Below are 16,976 nucleotides of genomic sequence, written 5' to 3' on the forward strand. Positions count from 1 at the left end.
TGAGCTCACTTTCTCTTAGCTAGGGTTTTCATGTTTTATTTGGGAAAGATAATGATAAATTAATGATATTTTCATTTTTTTTATCATTATCATCTTTTTTTTTTCACTTTCCAATTTCATCTTTTTCTTTATTTTATTTTCCATGGATGAATCATCATCCTTAACCACTAAGCATTTCTAAATGGTCTATTTCCATATAAGGACCTCCACTTTAAAGTTCTATAGCTATTTAATCCCTTTACCTATTAGAACTTAACTTTTACACCTCGTGCAATTTGATCCTTTATCAAATTAGACATGTAACCAATAAAATTTCTTTACGAAATTTTCATATGACATTTCCATCATGCTATAGACCATAAAATAATATTAAAATAAATTTTTCTTTCGGAATCGGATTTGTAGTCCCGAAACTACTGTTCTGATTTTTTTAAAAACAGGCTGCTACAATTCCAACACACGAGGGTGCTAAAAAAGGAAATAACGGTCATCACAGCTATCGTTCAGCTACAAGGCAAAACATCAAAACATCCCGTTTCACTAACAAAACCTTTTGCCCAAAACGCAACGTATTCATTAAAGGACCCCCCAAAACGTGTCGTTTTTGCAACATAATTAACTCAATAGATTTAACAGAATTAAACAGTAATTAACTACTTTTTAACCCTCAATTATATGCCATAACACATGGAGGAAGGCGAAGGTTTTTGATGGGCCGAACCACGGAAAGACCATGAAAACACAACTGCTGTTCTTTTTCTCTCAATAAATACAAGTTGACAATTATAGCAAAACAATGACACAATATATCTTTAATCGATCACAATAACTACAAACAATAAAAGAAAATAAATGAGATTTATGAAGAAAATCCTTTTAAAGCAAAGAGTAAAAATTATTTGATTTGAAAGTTGACTCAAGAACTCTACTATTTTCGAAGTTTTTGCCACAAAACAAAGTCACCTCAAAGAGTATATAATTCCAACAAAGCTACCCACAAATAACTCCACGTAAACAAAAACTGACCATTGAAATTGAAATCTCAAAGCTAAATACTCAATTAAAAAAAATTGATCGGCACAACTGTCAAAAAATCAGCTCAAATGTACCTTGAATGAACTCCGATGGTTGTCTTGTATAGCATGTTTGGAAAATATTTTTAATAATAAAACAATTGAGAGGATTAATTGACAGAAACAGTGCGACCAAAATTGTTTATTCTCGCATATAACATAATTAAATTATAATATAATATATATATACATATATATATATATATATATATACATACGTACGTGTGTGTGTGTGTTTGTTTTTAACCAAGGTTAGGTCAGTAATGCTAGAATCAAAGCAAGAATACACTCAAAATTTTGGAAAAGAATATCTCATGTTTGCTCTTAAACTCCAAAACATATATCTACTTCAAAGTAGTGTTTTCCTGAGAGAAAGCACTATCGATAAGTTATGTCCCAACTCCAAAATATTACATCAAAGTAGAAACAAGATGACATATATATATCAACAACCGTATATTCTGCACATGATGTGAACTGAAATACACAAATTACAACTAAACAAACCTTTGGCATTGGAAGCTTAGTGACACCAAAACAAATCTTCAGTCTTTATAGGTTCTCTCTCAACAGTTTATTCCACACTGTTCTACATCCGGCCCGGTAACTCTGGTTGTGAAGGGATCGATCCGCACCCACAACAAAGAGAAAATGGAGGCAAGCAGAATTGACCATACAACAACAATGGTAGGTGTACGGTTTTGGCGTCCCATCAAACCTTTCAAGAAGGGGTAGAGATGGATGATCACCCAGAAGGCAAAGAATAGCTTACCAAAGAGGGGACCCCATGATTGGTAGCCACTATTGATGGCATACGATATTCCTGCAACAACCCCCACCAAGTTTATGATGAGGAGAGTGGTTGGTGGGATGAGAAGGGTTGTCCATTTGAACATGTAAAGTTCAGCAAAATCCCCATCTTCATCTGATGCTTTTGAAGTGACCGTGAAGTTAGTGTCAATGCCAGCAAGAACTTTGAGAAGCCCTTGGAAAACAGCAAAAAGATGTGCCGACACACCACCGATAACCCAAAACTGTTCATTTCTCCACCACTCGTCAATTCCCACACCACTCCACCTCATTTCTAAAATACCAGTTGCAAAGATGGAAAGAAAGAGGGATATAAACCATATACTCGCAAGGTTACTAATCTGCAGTCACAGCAAATCAAACAAAATAGTTAGAGCATATAATGCACTGATCTCTAGCTCTACTAGAACAAAACAATAGGGGTTAAAGAAGTACTACTAATTTCATTTTCTGTAGGGTAAAATGAGAGAGTTCCAATAAGGTCTGTTTCAAGATGACACATTTCACAAAAGCATATAGACATGAACAGTTTTGAGACTCAAAACAGGTTATAGCTATCCAATCAGTAAATAATGGCAATACCATATAGACAACAAGTTTATTTATTTTTGGCCACTAAAAGAGGATCAGTAACACGTTTACATTAGACAGTGTCTGGCATATGTGCAAATATACAACTAAAACAAGGATAATATAGAGAAGTCTAACCTGTGGAATAATGAACTTGTTAGTGAGCAGACAGACTGCTGGCAGTGTACAGTACATGAGAAGAGGAATAGCAGTGACTGGGTAGATGGTTGTGTTAACATATGCGAATCGTTCAAGCCACTTGAGCCTACCACTATAACCATACCAGATAGGGCAATGCCTACTGAAAAGAATTTCCACAGAACCAAGAGCCCATCGAAGCACTTGGTTCAGACGATCTGAAAGATTGATAGGAGCAGAACCTTTAAAGGCTGGGCGTTTTGGCATGCAGTAAATTGACCGCCAACCACGGGCATGCATTTTGAATCCAGTAAGAATATCTTCTGTAACAGAACCATAGATCCACCCAATCTGCAGGCAAAAAAAGAGAAGAAAACTTAAGTCCATTTGTACAACTTCCCAGGAACAGGTATGGGTTTCTTAAAATTCAAACAGGTTTCCTTATGCAATTTATAGGTTAGTATACTATACCATAATCCCTTTCTTCTAAAGCCCAAGAAGAAACAGTTTTACATAATTCAGTACATTACTACCAAAAACTCGATAGCCATGAAATTCACGAATCAATTTTCATGTACTGGAGTCACTGATTCTAAGGACAGAGCAATAAAACCCTTCAGGGTTCAGTGAAAAACATGGGAAGAACAGAAAGCAAAATACCTCACTTCCCCAGTCTGTTTTGTCCTCGTATCCACAGCTGATAACATGAATTGCTTCCTTAAGAAGTGTTTCGGGGGTAGCAGACTGAGGGACACCACCATTTTCCATAAGTGTAGAGGCAACAAAAACAGCAGACTGACCAAACCGTTTCTCCAGGCTCATTTGTGACATCAGTAATGACTTTTCATCATCAAACCCAGCCCCTGATTTCAAAAAAATTTGCCCATATGGAGGACATATAAGGAACATTTCCTCATTAGACAAAAAGGAACTAAGTAATAATCACCAATAATCTCAAAATAAATAAAGCAAATACTTTACCTTCAACACCCTCTTCTATATCCTCTAGATTGAATACTGGTACAGTAGAATCAACATGCTTGCCAGATTTCTTCTTGTCTGATCCCTTTTTACTTGATTTTGAACTCTTCTTACGAGAACCTCCGCACAATGAAGATAGTATCCCTGTTTTTCTATGCTTGGGCTTAAGGGGGGGTTCATATCCATACAATGCTGTTCTATTGAAAACACATCCCGTACCGACATAAACCGGCCCTTGAATGCCATCCAGACCCCTCAAGTTTATCTGAAATTGCACAAAAAATAGACGATATCTCAAAAGAATTTCAATAGCCAGTATGTTTGATGAAAATTGATACACACCAGTCACTCTACATCAGTAATAACATCATTTACAAGATGCAATTATTTTTCTTGGTAAAAAGATATGGTGCTCACATCAAAGAAAACAGTATTTCTGTTGGCATATCGATCATTCCGATCAATACCATCAAACCTTTGAGGAAACTGAACGTAACAAACTTGCTTTCCAAGGTTTGGATCCATCAGAAAACACATAGCTTCCCTTAAAGCCTTGCTATTATTTATGTAGTGATCACAATCAAGATTCAACAAGAAAGGTCCATTAGTAAGGACTGCTGACACTCGAACCTGAAAGAAAGATTCATTGATAGCTAGGTTAAAGATTCATTGATAGCTAGGTTAAAGATTCATTGATAGCTAGGTTAGATAAGATAGAAAATGAGTACTACAAAATAATGAGAGATTTTAAAAAGCAACTTACAAGTGCATTCATAGCACCAGCTTTTTTGTGGTGTTGGAAGCCTGGACGCTTTTCACGAGAAACATAAACTAACCTTGGCAGCTCATTGCCCTCAGCATCAAGGCCCCCACTCTGGCCTAAGAAAACCTACAAGTTTTACAAAACCTTAGGGACATTAATAATGGGTGCAAACTACTTATAACTCTGCTAATCCACTAAACCTCATTCAAAATAATGAAAAAAATGAACAGGATGATCATGCAATATGCATAAAAATGGAATGGAATAACTCGAGCAAATTTGCTCTCATCTCATGTGTCTGCTAATATTAACTTCCTTAGCTATGATTGAATGGAAAAAGATAAAACCACAAGTTGAGTTTTTCCAGACCATTGAGTGTAGAGAATTTCATATAAGCTAGAAAACCAGGAACAAAGGCTATCTTGACCAAAGCAGATGAATGAGTAGTGTATCTATGACTGCAAAAAGCAAATAAAAAAGTCCCTACCTGGATCATTCCTGGATGGTCTCTGGTGTTATTACCAGGCCATGGTGTACCATCCTGCATAATCCATCCTTCTTCAGGAACTTTCTGTGCCTTTGCAACAAGCCCGTTAACTCGGACTTTAAATTCTTCATACTCTCTCTGCAATAGAAGCAACGAAGTGAGCATGATGAAAATTTGAATACGGAGCAATACCACAACCAAGTATCGACCAAGCTAACCCTTACCTTCATAGCTCTGCGCTCCTTAACAAATGATGTTTGAACTTTATCTTTCAGGTAATCAATCTTCTGTGCAAAATACCATTCTGGAGCCCGAGGCTCAATATTATACTTCTTGCAGAAAGGTACCCACTTCCTAGCAAACTCTGATGTCTCAGACAGTGCTTCAAATGTTAACATAGCAGCACCATCATCAGAAACATAACAGGAAACCTTGTCGACTGGGTAGTCAACTGCAAGAATGGATAGCACAGTGTTGGCTGTTACAAGTGGAGGCTCCTTTAATGGGTCGACGGTACTCACAAAAATATCAACAGCAGCTAATTCTGATGGTTCTCCTTCACGATCATATCTGTTATACAGCCAAGGAATTTAAATAACAAAGCAAGGCTAAAACACAGGGACTTAAATGACACAACTGCTTAAAATATGTTAGCGAGGATTCATGAGATTGGCAAGAAATGTCTTTACCTCAAGGCAAGCCTGTCAAGATAGGTTTCTCGGTTAACAGGAAGCCACTTAGGGAACTGATCCAGTATCCATGATATTGCAAACCAAATCTCACATATAACAGATATCAACCACAGAGCATAGGCATTTGGAACAGGGTTTGTTATTCGATAGTGCAAGAAAATGCAGAGAATAATGAGCCGAAGAATGATGACCATCCGATAAGGGTTTATTTTTGATGAGGGAATGGAGACCTTTCTTGATAGAGGCTGCCGAGCTTCATCATTCCTGCAAATTAGGAAGAAAAAGTATTGATAATTAAACTTAGCCAAAACAGATTCCTAGCAGGACTTAGCTCCGGTAGATAAGGACTTTATCAATGGTTGCAAAACCAGGTTCTCCAAATTCAGAAAATTATTCTACATTGCAGGATTTAGAAACACAGTATGTTCATGATTCTTAAAATATTTTAGCTTACCATGGACTAATGCGAACAAGAACAAATAACCTCATAAAAGTTCTATATATGAATCAGATGGGAACTCACAGTAAAGAGTCGTCCACAAGCACATCAGTGCTGGCATCAATATCTCCAGCACCCCTTTCAGAAGCAGCCTGGCCTGTACTCATAGGAACAACATTCTTCTCCTGCTTCATCTTCCAGCCATCAACTCTCTCCTTCCAAGCTACATTGCCCAATCCTGGTGAACCAAACTCCCTCACAGGATCCACAACCCTAATATTTGCTGCAAGGAATTTCAATGTTCATATCAATTAGCCATAAGAACCTATAAATGGAATGATAGATTTCATTTTGTGCAATTAATTAATGCCAGCCATAAAACAAAGAGGATTCATACATTTTCCACCAATTCCAGGAGATGCCATAGAAAGCCGCTCAGGTGATGCAGCAGATAACTCGCCAGAAACCTACAATATTTCAGTAGGAAAAGCAAAGTTCCAATATATTATTCCACTCATGAAACAATTGCAAACAATAGCTCCAAGAAATCTTATAGACTTACCTCCTGCCCATTGGTGAGCAGAGGAATATGGTTATGAGAAACCTCTTTATCATAATTTGGAGCACCAACGTCCTCCCCTCTACCATATGTTGCATGCCAGCTCAACATTCTTTCTGAAATTTTCTGCTTCTGATTTTGGTTTTTGTTTTCTGAAGAGTAATTGAAATCACTAGCACCATCATCAGCATCACCATCCTCTTCTCTATCTCCAAGGATAGCAGGACTACCTGGAATCATAGAGACAATGAAAAAAATTAGTGATTAATATAATTGAAATTTTATATTGAAAGGTAAGAGAATAACGTAATGAGAAAATCTGTTTAATACTTGGTGTTATATGCAACTCGTGCAAACAACAAAGAATCACACAAATGTAATATTGAGTGTGTATGTGCGGAAGTTAAGAAAACCAAGTCAATATCTAGTGAAAAAGAAATTCTCAAAACTACCTTTGTGTCTCTTGTATCTGGTTTTACATTGAGGGCATGACTGATTCCCATCCTTCCTTTCATATTCATAGCAAGGGCGGCAGACAGGAAATGCACATACATCGCAAGCAATGAATGGATCACCATCCGCATTTTTTCCAACATTATCACCACAGATTTGGCACACCTGGCCACCAAGATTCTTCATGGGCTTGCCCTGATCAATCAAAGAGTAACAAATCAAATATTCGGCAAAAAAATGAAACCTCCAGTAATCAAAGTATAAACATCTAGCAGATATGGCCAACTATAAGTAAGAACACATATCCAAGTGTAGAGAAATCATTGCGAGCAGTGATAACTAGGTTGTAATTTCATAAGAAAGTGAGTAAATCATTTGCAAACAAAGTACACTCGAACTCCTCTTCTACTATGTGGCTTAATTTTCTGTTATCATCAATATGTGGCTTAATTTTCTGTTATCATCAATTTTCTAATCAATAAAGCAAACTGAAGATCAGACAGAGCTGTGAAAATTTCTTCCAATACATACCCCAATATCTCCTGATTCCATTGTCACCTGCACCTTTGGTCAGTTGGGAACAATGGATACAAATAGCTGTCCAAATTCAACAAGATGTGTGCATGCCTTTATTTCACAACAGAAAATCACAATGAATCCTCCACTTCAAGAGTACGTTTTTTGCTCAAATCTGAAAAAACAAATAACGGGAAACAGTTTATCATTCTCTACCTAGGACTGTAAATGACTCAAAGCACTTCCCTACAAAAGAAATTTAAAAAAAAAACAGTAAAAAAATCTTTTTGTTAGATATTCGACTATATAATCATTCTTCTAATGCACTCAAAACTGCCACTTGATTGAGTCAATAAAGTCGATTCCTTAATAATTCTAACTGAACCGACAAATAGCAAAGCACCGACGAAAGCAATTGACAGGTCCAAATCCAAACATCTTAAACGAACAGAAAACTACGAGCTTTAAGTCAACGCATTCGTCAAAGAAAACACAATCAGAAATTTCGATGCAAAATAAGACGGACAAAATAGGAAGAACTAAACACTCCAGTTCTAAATTTTAGAACAAAAGATCTGATGAATAATATTTCAAAAAGTTTAAACAAATCCGTGAATAAGCCACGAAAATATCGTCGATCAAAACAAAATGACCTTTTAAAAAAATGGACTGAAGGAGTTTAACGGTCAAACGCCAAATCGAACTCGAAAACGAAAACGAAAACAATGGATTCGATCTCTTTGCAAAAATGAGAGCAAATCAACATCAGATCTAGCCGGAAATTAACGAGAGAAAGGGAAATCTGATCTACAATACAAACCTTGGAAATGAAGAATCAATGTAGGAGGAAAGAGAGCAGGAATTCAAAGCAGCAGTTAACACCCTTTTATCACTCTGCCTCCAAATAATATAATAGAAATCAAAATAATTAAAGATTTATTTTATTATTCCCTAACTAAATGATAGCTGTAAGCAAAGAGAAAATTTTATGTGACGAAAGCGACAGAGAAACTACGATACCAGCTCTTTCAACACTCCACCGACAGTCGTTTAAAGGTTAGACATATTAGAAAGAGAAGATGAAATGAGGAAGAAGCCTTAACTGACAGATCATTTACACCCAATCATTTCTTTCCTTAATTTTATTTTGAAAAATAGTAATACTACTTGCTTTAAAATTAAATTTAGGGATAATATAACTTTTGTTTGGTAAGTAAGTTCATATTGCCCCTGAACTTGTTTTACTTTGATTCCTAAACTTAAAAATTGTTATTCAGACGTGAAAAAAAAAAAAAATAATATAATTTTAGCTTTTGATCTTGACAACTAAGTTTATTATGATTCATAAACTTAAAAATTCTAAAAGTTTGATGATGTGGCATTTTGAGACTGTGTCATATTATCACTTGAGAAATAAAAATTTTAGATAATAGTGTGGTACAATCTTAGAGTGTCATATATTCAGTGTTTTAATAATCGAACCAATAGTTGAACATGTTAGACCACTAGTTCTCGATTCAACCAGTTCGATCGATTCAATCGTTGGACCAAGTAAAATTGGTTTTTTATTTTTCTTTTTAGATTTTTGTCAACTTTTAATTATTTATTTAATTATTGTTGGTTTGACAATCAAACCGATCGAACTAGTTGAATTGAAAACTGGTGGTCTGACCTGTTCAACCATAGGTTCGATTATTAAAACACTAAATATGACACTCTGATATTGTACCACATTATTGTCTAAAACTTTTTTATTTTTCAAACTCATAGTGCCATATCATCAAACTTTTAAAATTTTCAAGTTCAGGAATCAAAATGGACATAGTTGTCAAGTTTAAGTACCAAAGTGAACAAAAGAAAAAGGTATCAATTCTGAAGTGAACCTAGTTGTCAAGTTCAAGGGCCAATGTAGACCTACTTACTAAGTTTAAGGGTCAAAAGTTACGTTATCTCTTTTTTTTGTCATGATCATTATCAAAATAGTCTTAAATGAATAATAAATTTTAAATTTAAAGGTTAAAATAGATAAAATAAAATTCAGAAACTAATATAAACCTACCTATTAAGTTGAAGGTCAAAAGTTACAGCCCCTTAAATTTATTTAAAAATAGTAGTGTCTTTTTTTTGTACTTTGTTTCGGTTCGGAGGGTCGGACCGTTCAAATTAAACAGCTGGAACGCATTGGCATTACGGTTCAAAGGACCGGAGGAAGAAAAATTAACGGAGGGCGACTTTTTCTTAATACTAGCAGTTTGATTTATGTGTGGAATGGTCAGTGTAGACTCTGTTTGCCCTTTTGTTCAAGCGGACCAACCCCCCTTTTTCTCATTTTCTACAACTGCGTCTTCGCCTAGAAAAGTTAATAGGGTTTATATAATATTTCCCCCCCCGAAGTTGCCCACTAGATCTACTTTGGTCTATTTTTTTTCACTTTGATAACTAATTACATCTTTATCTATAAATTTGAATTTTGTTAAAATTTAAAAACATAACACATTCTGAAAAAATCACATTATTAAACTTTTACATTTTCTATAATTATTAAATTCAAATACCAAACCCATAAAAATAAACAAGCCAAAAAGTTACATTAACCCATACCTTGTAGATACTCGTAAATTATTAAATTTTGACTAACCCTATAATTGGAGAAAGTAAAAAATGATTAATTATAATTATTTTTAATTATGTCCTTTGTAAATTAAATCATGTAAAATATTAATAGAATAAAATGTAATTTTCCATCTTAAAAATAATTTCACTTTTCATTCTTAGCTTTTTCCCCAAATTAGGGTTTGGTAATTAAAAATTAATTAACTCAAGATAAAGTAAGGGAAATTCAACTCCCTTTACGTTCCCTAAACAAGGGGGAAAATGTTACTTTTCTTTCCTTTTCCTAATTTTAATGCAATCCAAACATAGTGTAAATAATTTATATTTGGCTTTGTAAGTAATCAATTGAAACTTAATTTAAACACCTTGATAATATACCAATCTTTTTTTTATTTAAGCTAGACTACGAGTAGCTTGAATTATTGAATAGATTGCATTTAAATGGTGAAAGTATCGTAGAGGCCTTTGTATTAAGAGGCCTTTATATTAGGAGTTGAACTGTATTTTGTCCCTTATATTAAAAAAGACAAATTAGTTTATGTACATTAGATCAAAGAGTAAACGGGTCCTTTTGTTAAAAAGTCCATCCATTTATACTATTACAATTTGACTCATGTACGTCAGTATAAGGTACACATGGCACACCACGTGTAACTATCTATTTATTTCATTAGCTATAACAATTTGTAACAGTAGAAATTGATGGAAATTTTAACAGAATGATTAGTTTATTCTTTGATCTAACTTATAGGGACCAAATTGCCCATTTTTTAATAAAGGGAGCAAAATACAATTTATCTTCTAATACTTGGTCTCAATAGTTAATACCTTATTTAAGTAAATGATGAGTTAAATGAATTTTGTTTTATTTTTAATTAAATTTGAAAATTCTTCCATTCGAATTGAAACTTTAACCCCAAGTATTAATGATTGTATTTAAGGTAGCATAAAGGCATATTTTGTTTTTAACGCTTACATATTTTATTAATTTGTTTATTTTTTTAGTTAAATTTGACTCTCAACCTTTTAAAAAGAGCCGAATTTGACCATCAAGCTTTTAAAAATAGTAGATTTGTTATTTTTTTTAACGGAAATACTGAAAAAAACATTCAATTTTAACATGATATCCAACATGGTAATCTGCTTGTACTTTATGTTTTGTTTATTTTAGAACTTTTATAAACTTTCTATATTATTTGATTTTTGATTTTTTATAATTTTTAAACTTTTTGTTAACGTGACATATAAGAAAAATAACACCAAGTTAGCATGAAGTATAGGTGGACTACACACAAATTACCACGCTAACATCATTGAAAAATTAATGCTTTAGTCAAAATTTTTGTTAAGAAAAGCAAATTAACTATTTTTGAAATGTTAATGTTCAAATTTAACTAAAAAAATAATAGTCAAATAGACAAAAGATGTGAACATTGAAGGCTAAATTTATTATTATGCCTTTAAAGTATAACAATCCATCTTGTTTTTTTACTAAATAAACTAGTTTAACTAAGCATAATAAAGTGAGATTCAACATTTAGATTTTTATCTTGAAAGGAGGTCAAGCATAAATAATTGACTTTAAAGTATGTTACACTACCCTAAAGAAATAAGATTGTGGAAGAAAATAATATGATCTAAACCAAACAAATTAGTAAACGTCAAACCTTGCAAAATAGTCTATTGGCGCACCATACACAAGCAATAAAGCAATTCTCAACTTGACAACAGTACATGTCGTAAGTCAGAGGGTGGGATCACCAATGAGCTTAGAGACAGTCATATAAGGTAAAGGACACTAACCAATCACATGAAATAAACAATTTATCTTTCACTCATTATTTTGCAGCCCTAAAACATCAATGGACCTTAATATAAGTACCCAAATATGTTCACATTTACATGTGTAATAAAGTAATGATTTTTCAAATTCACAAGTATCATAAATACCTAGAGAATAAGGAAATCGAGAATTTCGTGACTAGGTTTTGGATTCAGATTCACAACATTCTAATTTATCGAAGTACAAAAGAAAGCTTACTTCGAATTGGTGATTGATTTTCAAAATTGCAATTATTAATTTTAAAGCAAGTGAGGGCAATGAAGAATTTCATTGGTTTGATGTTATGGGTATCAATGCAGCAATCAAGGTGGAGGATCCATTTCCAAGGGGATTCAACTTTAAATGACTAGGTAAGGACTCCATTAATGTGTCTTTCAATTATGAGAGATTATTGAATCTTTGTTATCCATATGGTTATTTAAATATATTGTTTAAGAATTGTTAGGATAGTATTAAGGACATGAGAAATAAAATCTACAAATAATGGATGATGGTTGCTATTATAGGAAGGAAATAATCTACTGAGAAAGAAAAAAAAAACCTAGTGTGAATGAGAATGAAGACGATGGCAATACACAGAAGGAAAGGGGTTCTTATATGCCTTCGAAGAAAGTTAAAGGCATAGGCATGGTTTTCTAAATCAAATCGATCAGATTACCGATTTGGGCAAAGTATTTAAACCGCTTTTGTAACAGCCTAATTTTCAGTGGTGTCGGAACAGTGATTCGAGATCACTAAATCTGACAAATGAGTAGGACATATTATTAATTTAGTGAGTATAAGTTAAATGTGAAGTTAGGAAAAATTTTGAAATAGTGAAATGTACAAAATATATATATATTAAAATAATTAGAATTGAAAACGAGGTATCGAGACCTCGAGAATTTTAAATCGAGCCATAAATATTTTTATAAATATTTATGGAGTGTTAATAAGTTATTATTAAAGTTTCACAAGAAATTTTAAAGTCTGATAGCTAATTGAACAAAAAGACTAAATTGTATCAAATGCAAATTGTGGGAAATGATTAAATAGCTTAAATGATAAAAGAAAGAGGGTTTAAAAGGAAAATAGACCCAAGGTCTATTTGGGCTGGACGGCAAGAGCATGAAATCACCAAGAAAATAAGGGCAAAATTGGAAAATTGCAAAATTTACTTAATAAAGCTAGGACTAAAGTGGAATTATCTAGATTTCTCTTTATTTTTCTGCATTCTCATCAGCAAAAACACCATGGAAGAGTTCCCTTAAGCTGGTTTTTTCATATTTTTACTGCAAGTGAGTTCAATTCTTGATTATTTCTTGAAATTTTTGTGTTTTTGTGACTTTTACAACTAGGTCCATTTGCTGAATTCATTAGTTCTTGATTCTATGAAAGAAATTGAAAGTTTCAATGAATATGTGCTGGAAGTATATGATGATTTGATATAGAATTAGAGCTTTAAATTGTTCATATGCTGATTTTATTGAAAGAATTGAATAGAAAGTGAATGTTTGGGACCTAAATTGTAAAAGAGTTTGAAGTTAGAGTTTTATGTGGAAATTCTGAATTTCAATAGTTATGAAATAATTTATAATGTCTAGGAAAAGAATTAATTGAGAAAATTAGTTTAATTGAGGGTTAATTAAGTAAGGACCTGAATTGTATGAATCAGGAAATTTGGGGCAAAATGAAAATCAACATTTTGCACTAAAACAATTTTGGACAGCAGCAATAGTCTAACTTTGAAAAATCTCCAAAAATTGTAGAAATCTAATTAGAGGATGAATAAAATATGAAATTAAAGCTTATTGAGTCTAGTTTCTTATAGAAGAAACGGTGTAAGAAATGGAATTGTAAATCATGAGATATAATAAGTTTTGTGAGACAATATCATCAAAAATTGGAGAAAAATAATTAAGGGATTAAATTTATATGTTTAAAATCCTTAAAGAGTCTATTTTCAATAGAAATAAGCGGGAACATCATCCAAATCTCGTATGATGAGATAATTAATTCTTAGTGAAGAAGGGTTGGGCCGTGAACAAGTGAGCAGGGAAACTTTAAAGAATAAACTGTACTTATTGGCTAAACGAAAAATTATGAAAATTTTATGGTAATAAGATAAGTAAGTCTAGTTTCGTGAAAAATTAGCGGATCTTAATTTCGAGTTCAGTAGCTTAAGATATAAATAATTTAGTGACTATGACGCAAATGGACGCTTTTGAATATACATAAGTAAATAGTGAAATTATTGATAATGTTACTTGTTACATGTTATATAAATTAAGGATGTGGAATGGAGAGGAGGAGGAGGAAAATATGTATGGATATTCAAATAGCATGGCTAATTTGTATGTTTTAGGCTCATGGACTAAATTGAATAAAAGTAAAATTTTATGGGCAATTTTGTAAAAAATGTTAGAAATGACCAATTTGCATGAAATGGATTATTTTATTAGTTAAATTACAAAATTGAATGAAATTATTAATTTAGCTCAAGATCGTGGAAAAACATGTTTTAAGGATTAAATTGAAAAGTGTTGAAATTATGGAAAATTCTGACATTTTATAGAATTCATAGGTTGTTATCAATTTGTGTGAGAATAACGGCTGGAAATAAGGATTAAATTGCAATAATTTTATTTTATTTTAACCTAAGGATGAAATCGTCATTAATTAAAAGTTTAGGGTAAAATGATAATTTTGATTAGAGCATTAGTTGAATGTATTATAACATGAAATAAATGAAAACGACGATCAAATTTCTTTATAAAGATCCAGATGACTTGAATACGAGACTTGAACGTGGAAAAGAAAAGATATCGGATTAATGAAATATTTGATAAATGAATCGGTAACTCCAGTAATGCTCCATAACTCTATTTCGGTGACGGATTCGGGTTAGGGGCGTTACAGCTTTAGGAGCAAACTAATTTGAACCTCCGAAAACCACAAATAACTAGAAATCAAGAAAAACCAATTTTTTGTATTTTTAGCTTAAAAATATAGCCTAAATCAGAAGAAAAACAAAGCCCAAACCAACTCTTACTTGAACCCTTAAAAATCAATCCAAACCAATCCTTAAATATGAAAAACAGAAACCTTTAATCTAATCACAAAAACTGAGCAAAAATGGGAAAACCCAAAAAGAAAAATAGTAGCCTCCAACAATTCTTTTTAGCATTTTGTCTTTGAAGATCCCCTAAATCGTTAATATACCACCATTGCCACCCTCTCCAATTGTTAGATCTGGTGCCCTAAGTGTAGTATATTCGTTTGTACACTTATAGTTTTTTCAAATAGATTGATTAATAAAATTATTCATAAATTACATTAATACCTTTTGTATATTGTGCTCACGTGGTTTTTGCATGTAAAGCAAAATGGCAGCAAATATTAGCTCACCGGTTGTCTAATGTTTAACTTATACTATTTGGTATTACGTGGTCATATCGTAATACGGAAAGACAACTTATATTAGTAGACAAACCTAAACATGTTCTTAGTCTAATAGGAAATGAGCAAACCGATTGAAAGACTAATATGTCGCCTATCAAGTCCAATTGGGGAGATGCTTTATCTTGGGCATCGGAGTGGATGACTCCCAAAAGATAGAGACATAGATGTGACTAACTGTAACACCTTTCACCTAGCCCGACTATCGGACCTGATCTATAGGATGCTACTATAGATACCAAAACTACTCACACATGATTCATAGCAATTAATTCAATTACACATCAATTTATAATAAAATTACATGCACAACATTATTTACAATCAATTCCAAGACTCAATCGAGCTTACGAAAGCTCTTAAGTTGACTCCAGCATGAAGAAGGACCAAACTAAAAACTTTTCCAAAATTTAGCAATATGTATCCATACTTGGGATAAGGTACCGATACCCCTGTTAAGAAATATCAATACCCAATTTGGTATCGATACCATTTTAGCATTCTACCATTTTCAAACTTTGAACAAAAGTCAACTTGTATCGATACCTTTATAAAGTATCGATCCTTAAGAATAAGTATCGATACAATATACTGGTATCGATACTAAATTGGCATTCTGTCAATTTTGAATCGTGGAAATTTGGTAAAGTATTGATACCTTAGTCTCTTTTATCAATCCTTGTAGCTAGAAGGTTAAAAATCTTGCATTTTTGGTACTTTTCCATGCTTAAACCAACAACACATTCAAATGGTGCCTTAAGCACACTTCCAACCTGCATAAAACCAACCTCAAACCATAACAATATGCAATAATTCATCCATTTTCAATCCACTGATCAAGATGTCTTATTTAGTCTTCAACATATGCCTTTATCTAAACAATTTAACCAACTAGACCATGCATAACTCAATACATACATATTTCCATCCATCATTCAATTATACTAATAGCCATTCACAACATTATTCGAGCCAATAAACATCCATTCAGTACTTTATTAAACATATCAACCTATGTAATACCAAATACTCAAACATTTGATACCATCTACTATCACCATTATACTCAAGCATTCCATCATCAATAATACTATCTATTCACATCAACTATGGTTTAACATATAGCCAATATACGTACATAGATACTTAACATGAGACCATCAAAACCAAGCATCATTTAAGGTTTAAGATCATGAACATTTAAAATAAGTACACATATACATATCAAGCCTATATATATGCCACATAACTGAGTCCAGAACATTTAAAAGTCTATCGAATCAAAAGTTGGATAATGTGAGCTTCGAGGTGATCAGATCGATGTGTTCCACAAAATGACCACTACAGAAACAAAAAATGAAATAGAGTAAGCATATAGAATGCTTAGTAATTTCACAATAAATTAACTTAACTTACCTTATCGTTATACAATTTAAGTTATTGAAACACAAAGGCACAACACAATATATCCTTGGCATCTTAATTATATATATTCATAAACCATTCCACAACACAACTTGTAGGTTAGTACCTCACATAACAATAAGATCATAGTATTTAAATTCATAGACATGTATAACCAAATTACTTTACGTCATACT

General features: G+C 32.9%; 1 protein-coding gene across 3 annotated transcripts; it reads right to left on the reverse strand.

Moving 5' to 3' along the window:
* Window positions 1–1,368: 1,368 nt before the first annotated feature.
* Window positions 1,369–8,732, reverse strand: LOC108469578 (cellulose synthase A catalytic subunit 3 [UDP-forming]). 3 transcript variants are annotated; one of them, XM_017770484.2, is made up of 16 exons: window positions 8,502–8,731; window positions 8,302–8,375; window positions 7,497–7,656; window positions 6,965–7,160; window positions 6,516–6,742; window positions 6,351–6,420; window positions 6,038–6,236; window positions 5,512–5,778; window positions 5,047–5,392; window positions 4,823–4,960; window positions 4,336–4,461; window positions 3,990–4,202; window positions 3,573–3,837; window positions 3,252–3,454; window positions 2,592–2,942; window positions 1,369–2,224 (listed from the first exon to the last, which is right to left on the reverse strand). In XM_017770484.2, exons 3-16 carry the CDS (start codon window positions 7,515–7,517, stop codon window positions 1,640–1,642), a joined length of 3,207 nt encoding a protein of 1,068 aa, XP_017625973.1. In that variant the 5' UTR covers window positions 7,518–7,656; window positions 8,302–8,375; window positions 8,502–8,731; the 3' UTR covers window positions 1,369–1,639. The 3 variants fall into 3 exon arrangements, with proteins under 3 accessions (XP_017625973.1, XP_017625974.1, XP_017625972.1); XM_017770485.2 differs by lacking the exon at window positions 8,302–8,375 and having other exon boundaries at window positions 8,502–8,732; XM_017770483.2 differs by having other exon boundaries at window positions 8,302–8,730.
* Between the last annotated feature and the right edge of the window lie 8,244 nt (window positions 8,733–16,976).

The sequence above is a fragment of the Gossypium arboreum genome, chromosome 8 (genome assembly GCF_025698485.1).
Source record: "Gossypium arboreum isolate Shixiya-1 chromosome 8, ASM2569848v2, whole genome shotgun sequence".
Classification (NCBI taxonomy): domain Eukaryota; kingdom Viridiplantae; phylum Streptophyta; class Magnoliopsida; order Malvales; family Malvaceae; genus Gossypium; species Gossypium arboreum.

Coding starts and splice junctions, on each gene's coding strand:
- LOC108469578 (XM_017770485.2), bottom strand. CDS start 7,517: ATGGAATCAGGAGATATTGGG. Junction 6,743..6,964: donor CAGATACAAGAGACACAAAG/GTAGTTTTGAGA, acceptor CTATGATTCCAG/GTAGTCCTGCTATCCTTGGA. Junction 5,779..6,037: donor CTTGTGGACGACTCTTTACT/GTGAGTTCCCAT, acceptor CCTAATTTGCAG/GAATGATGAAGCTCGGCAGC.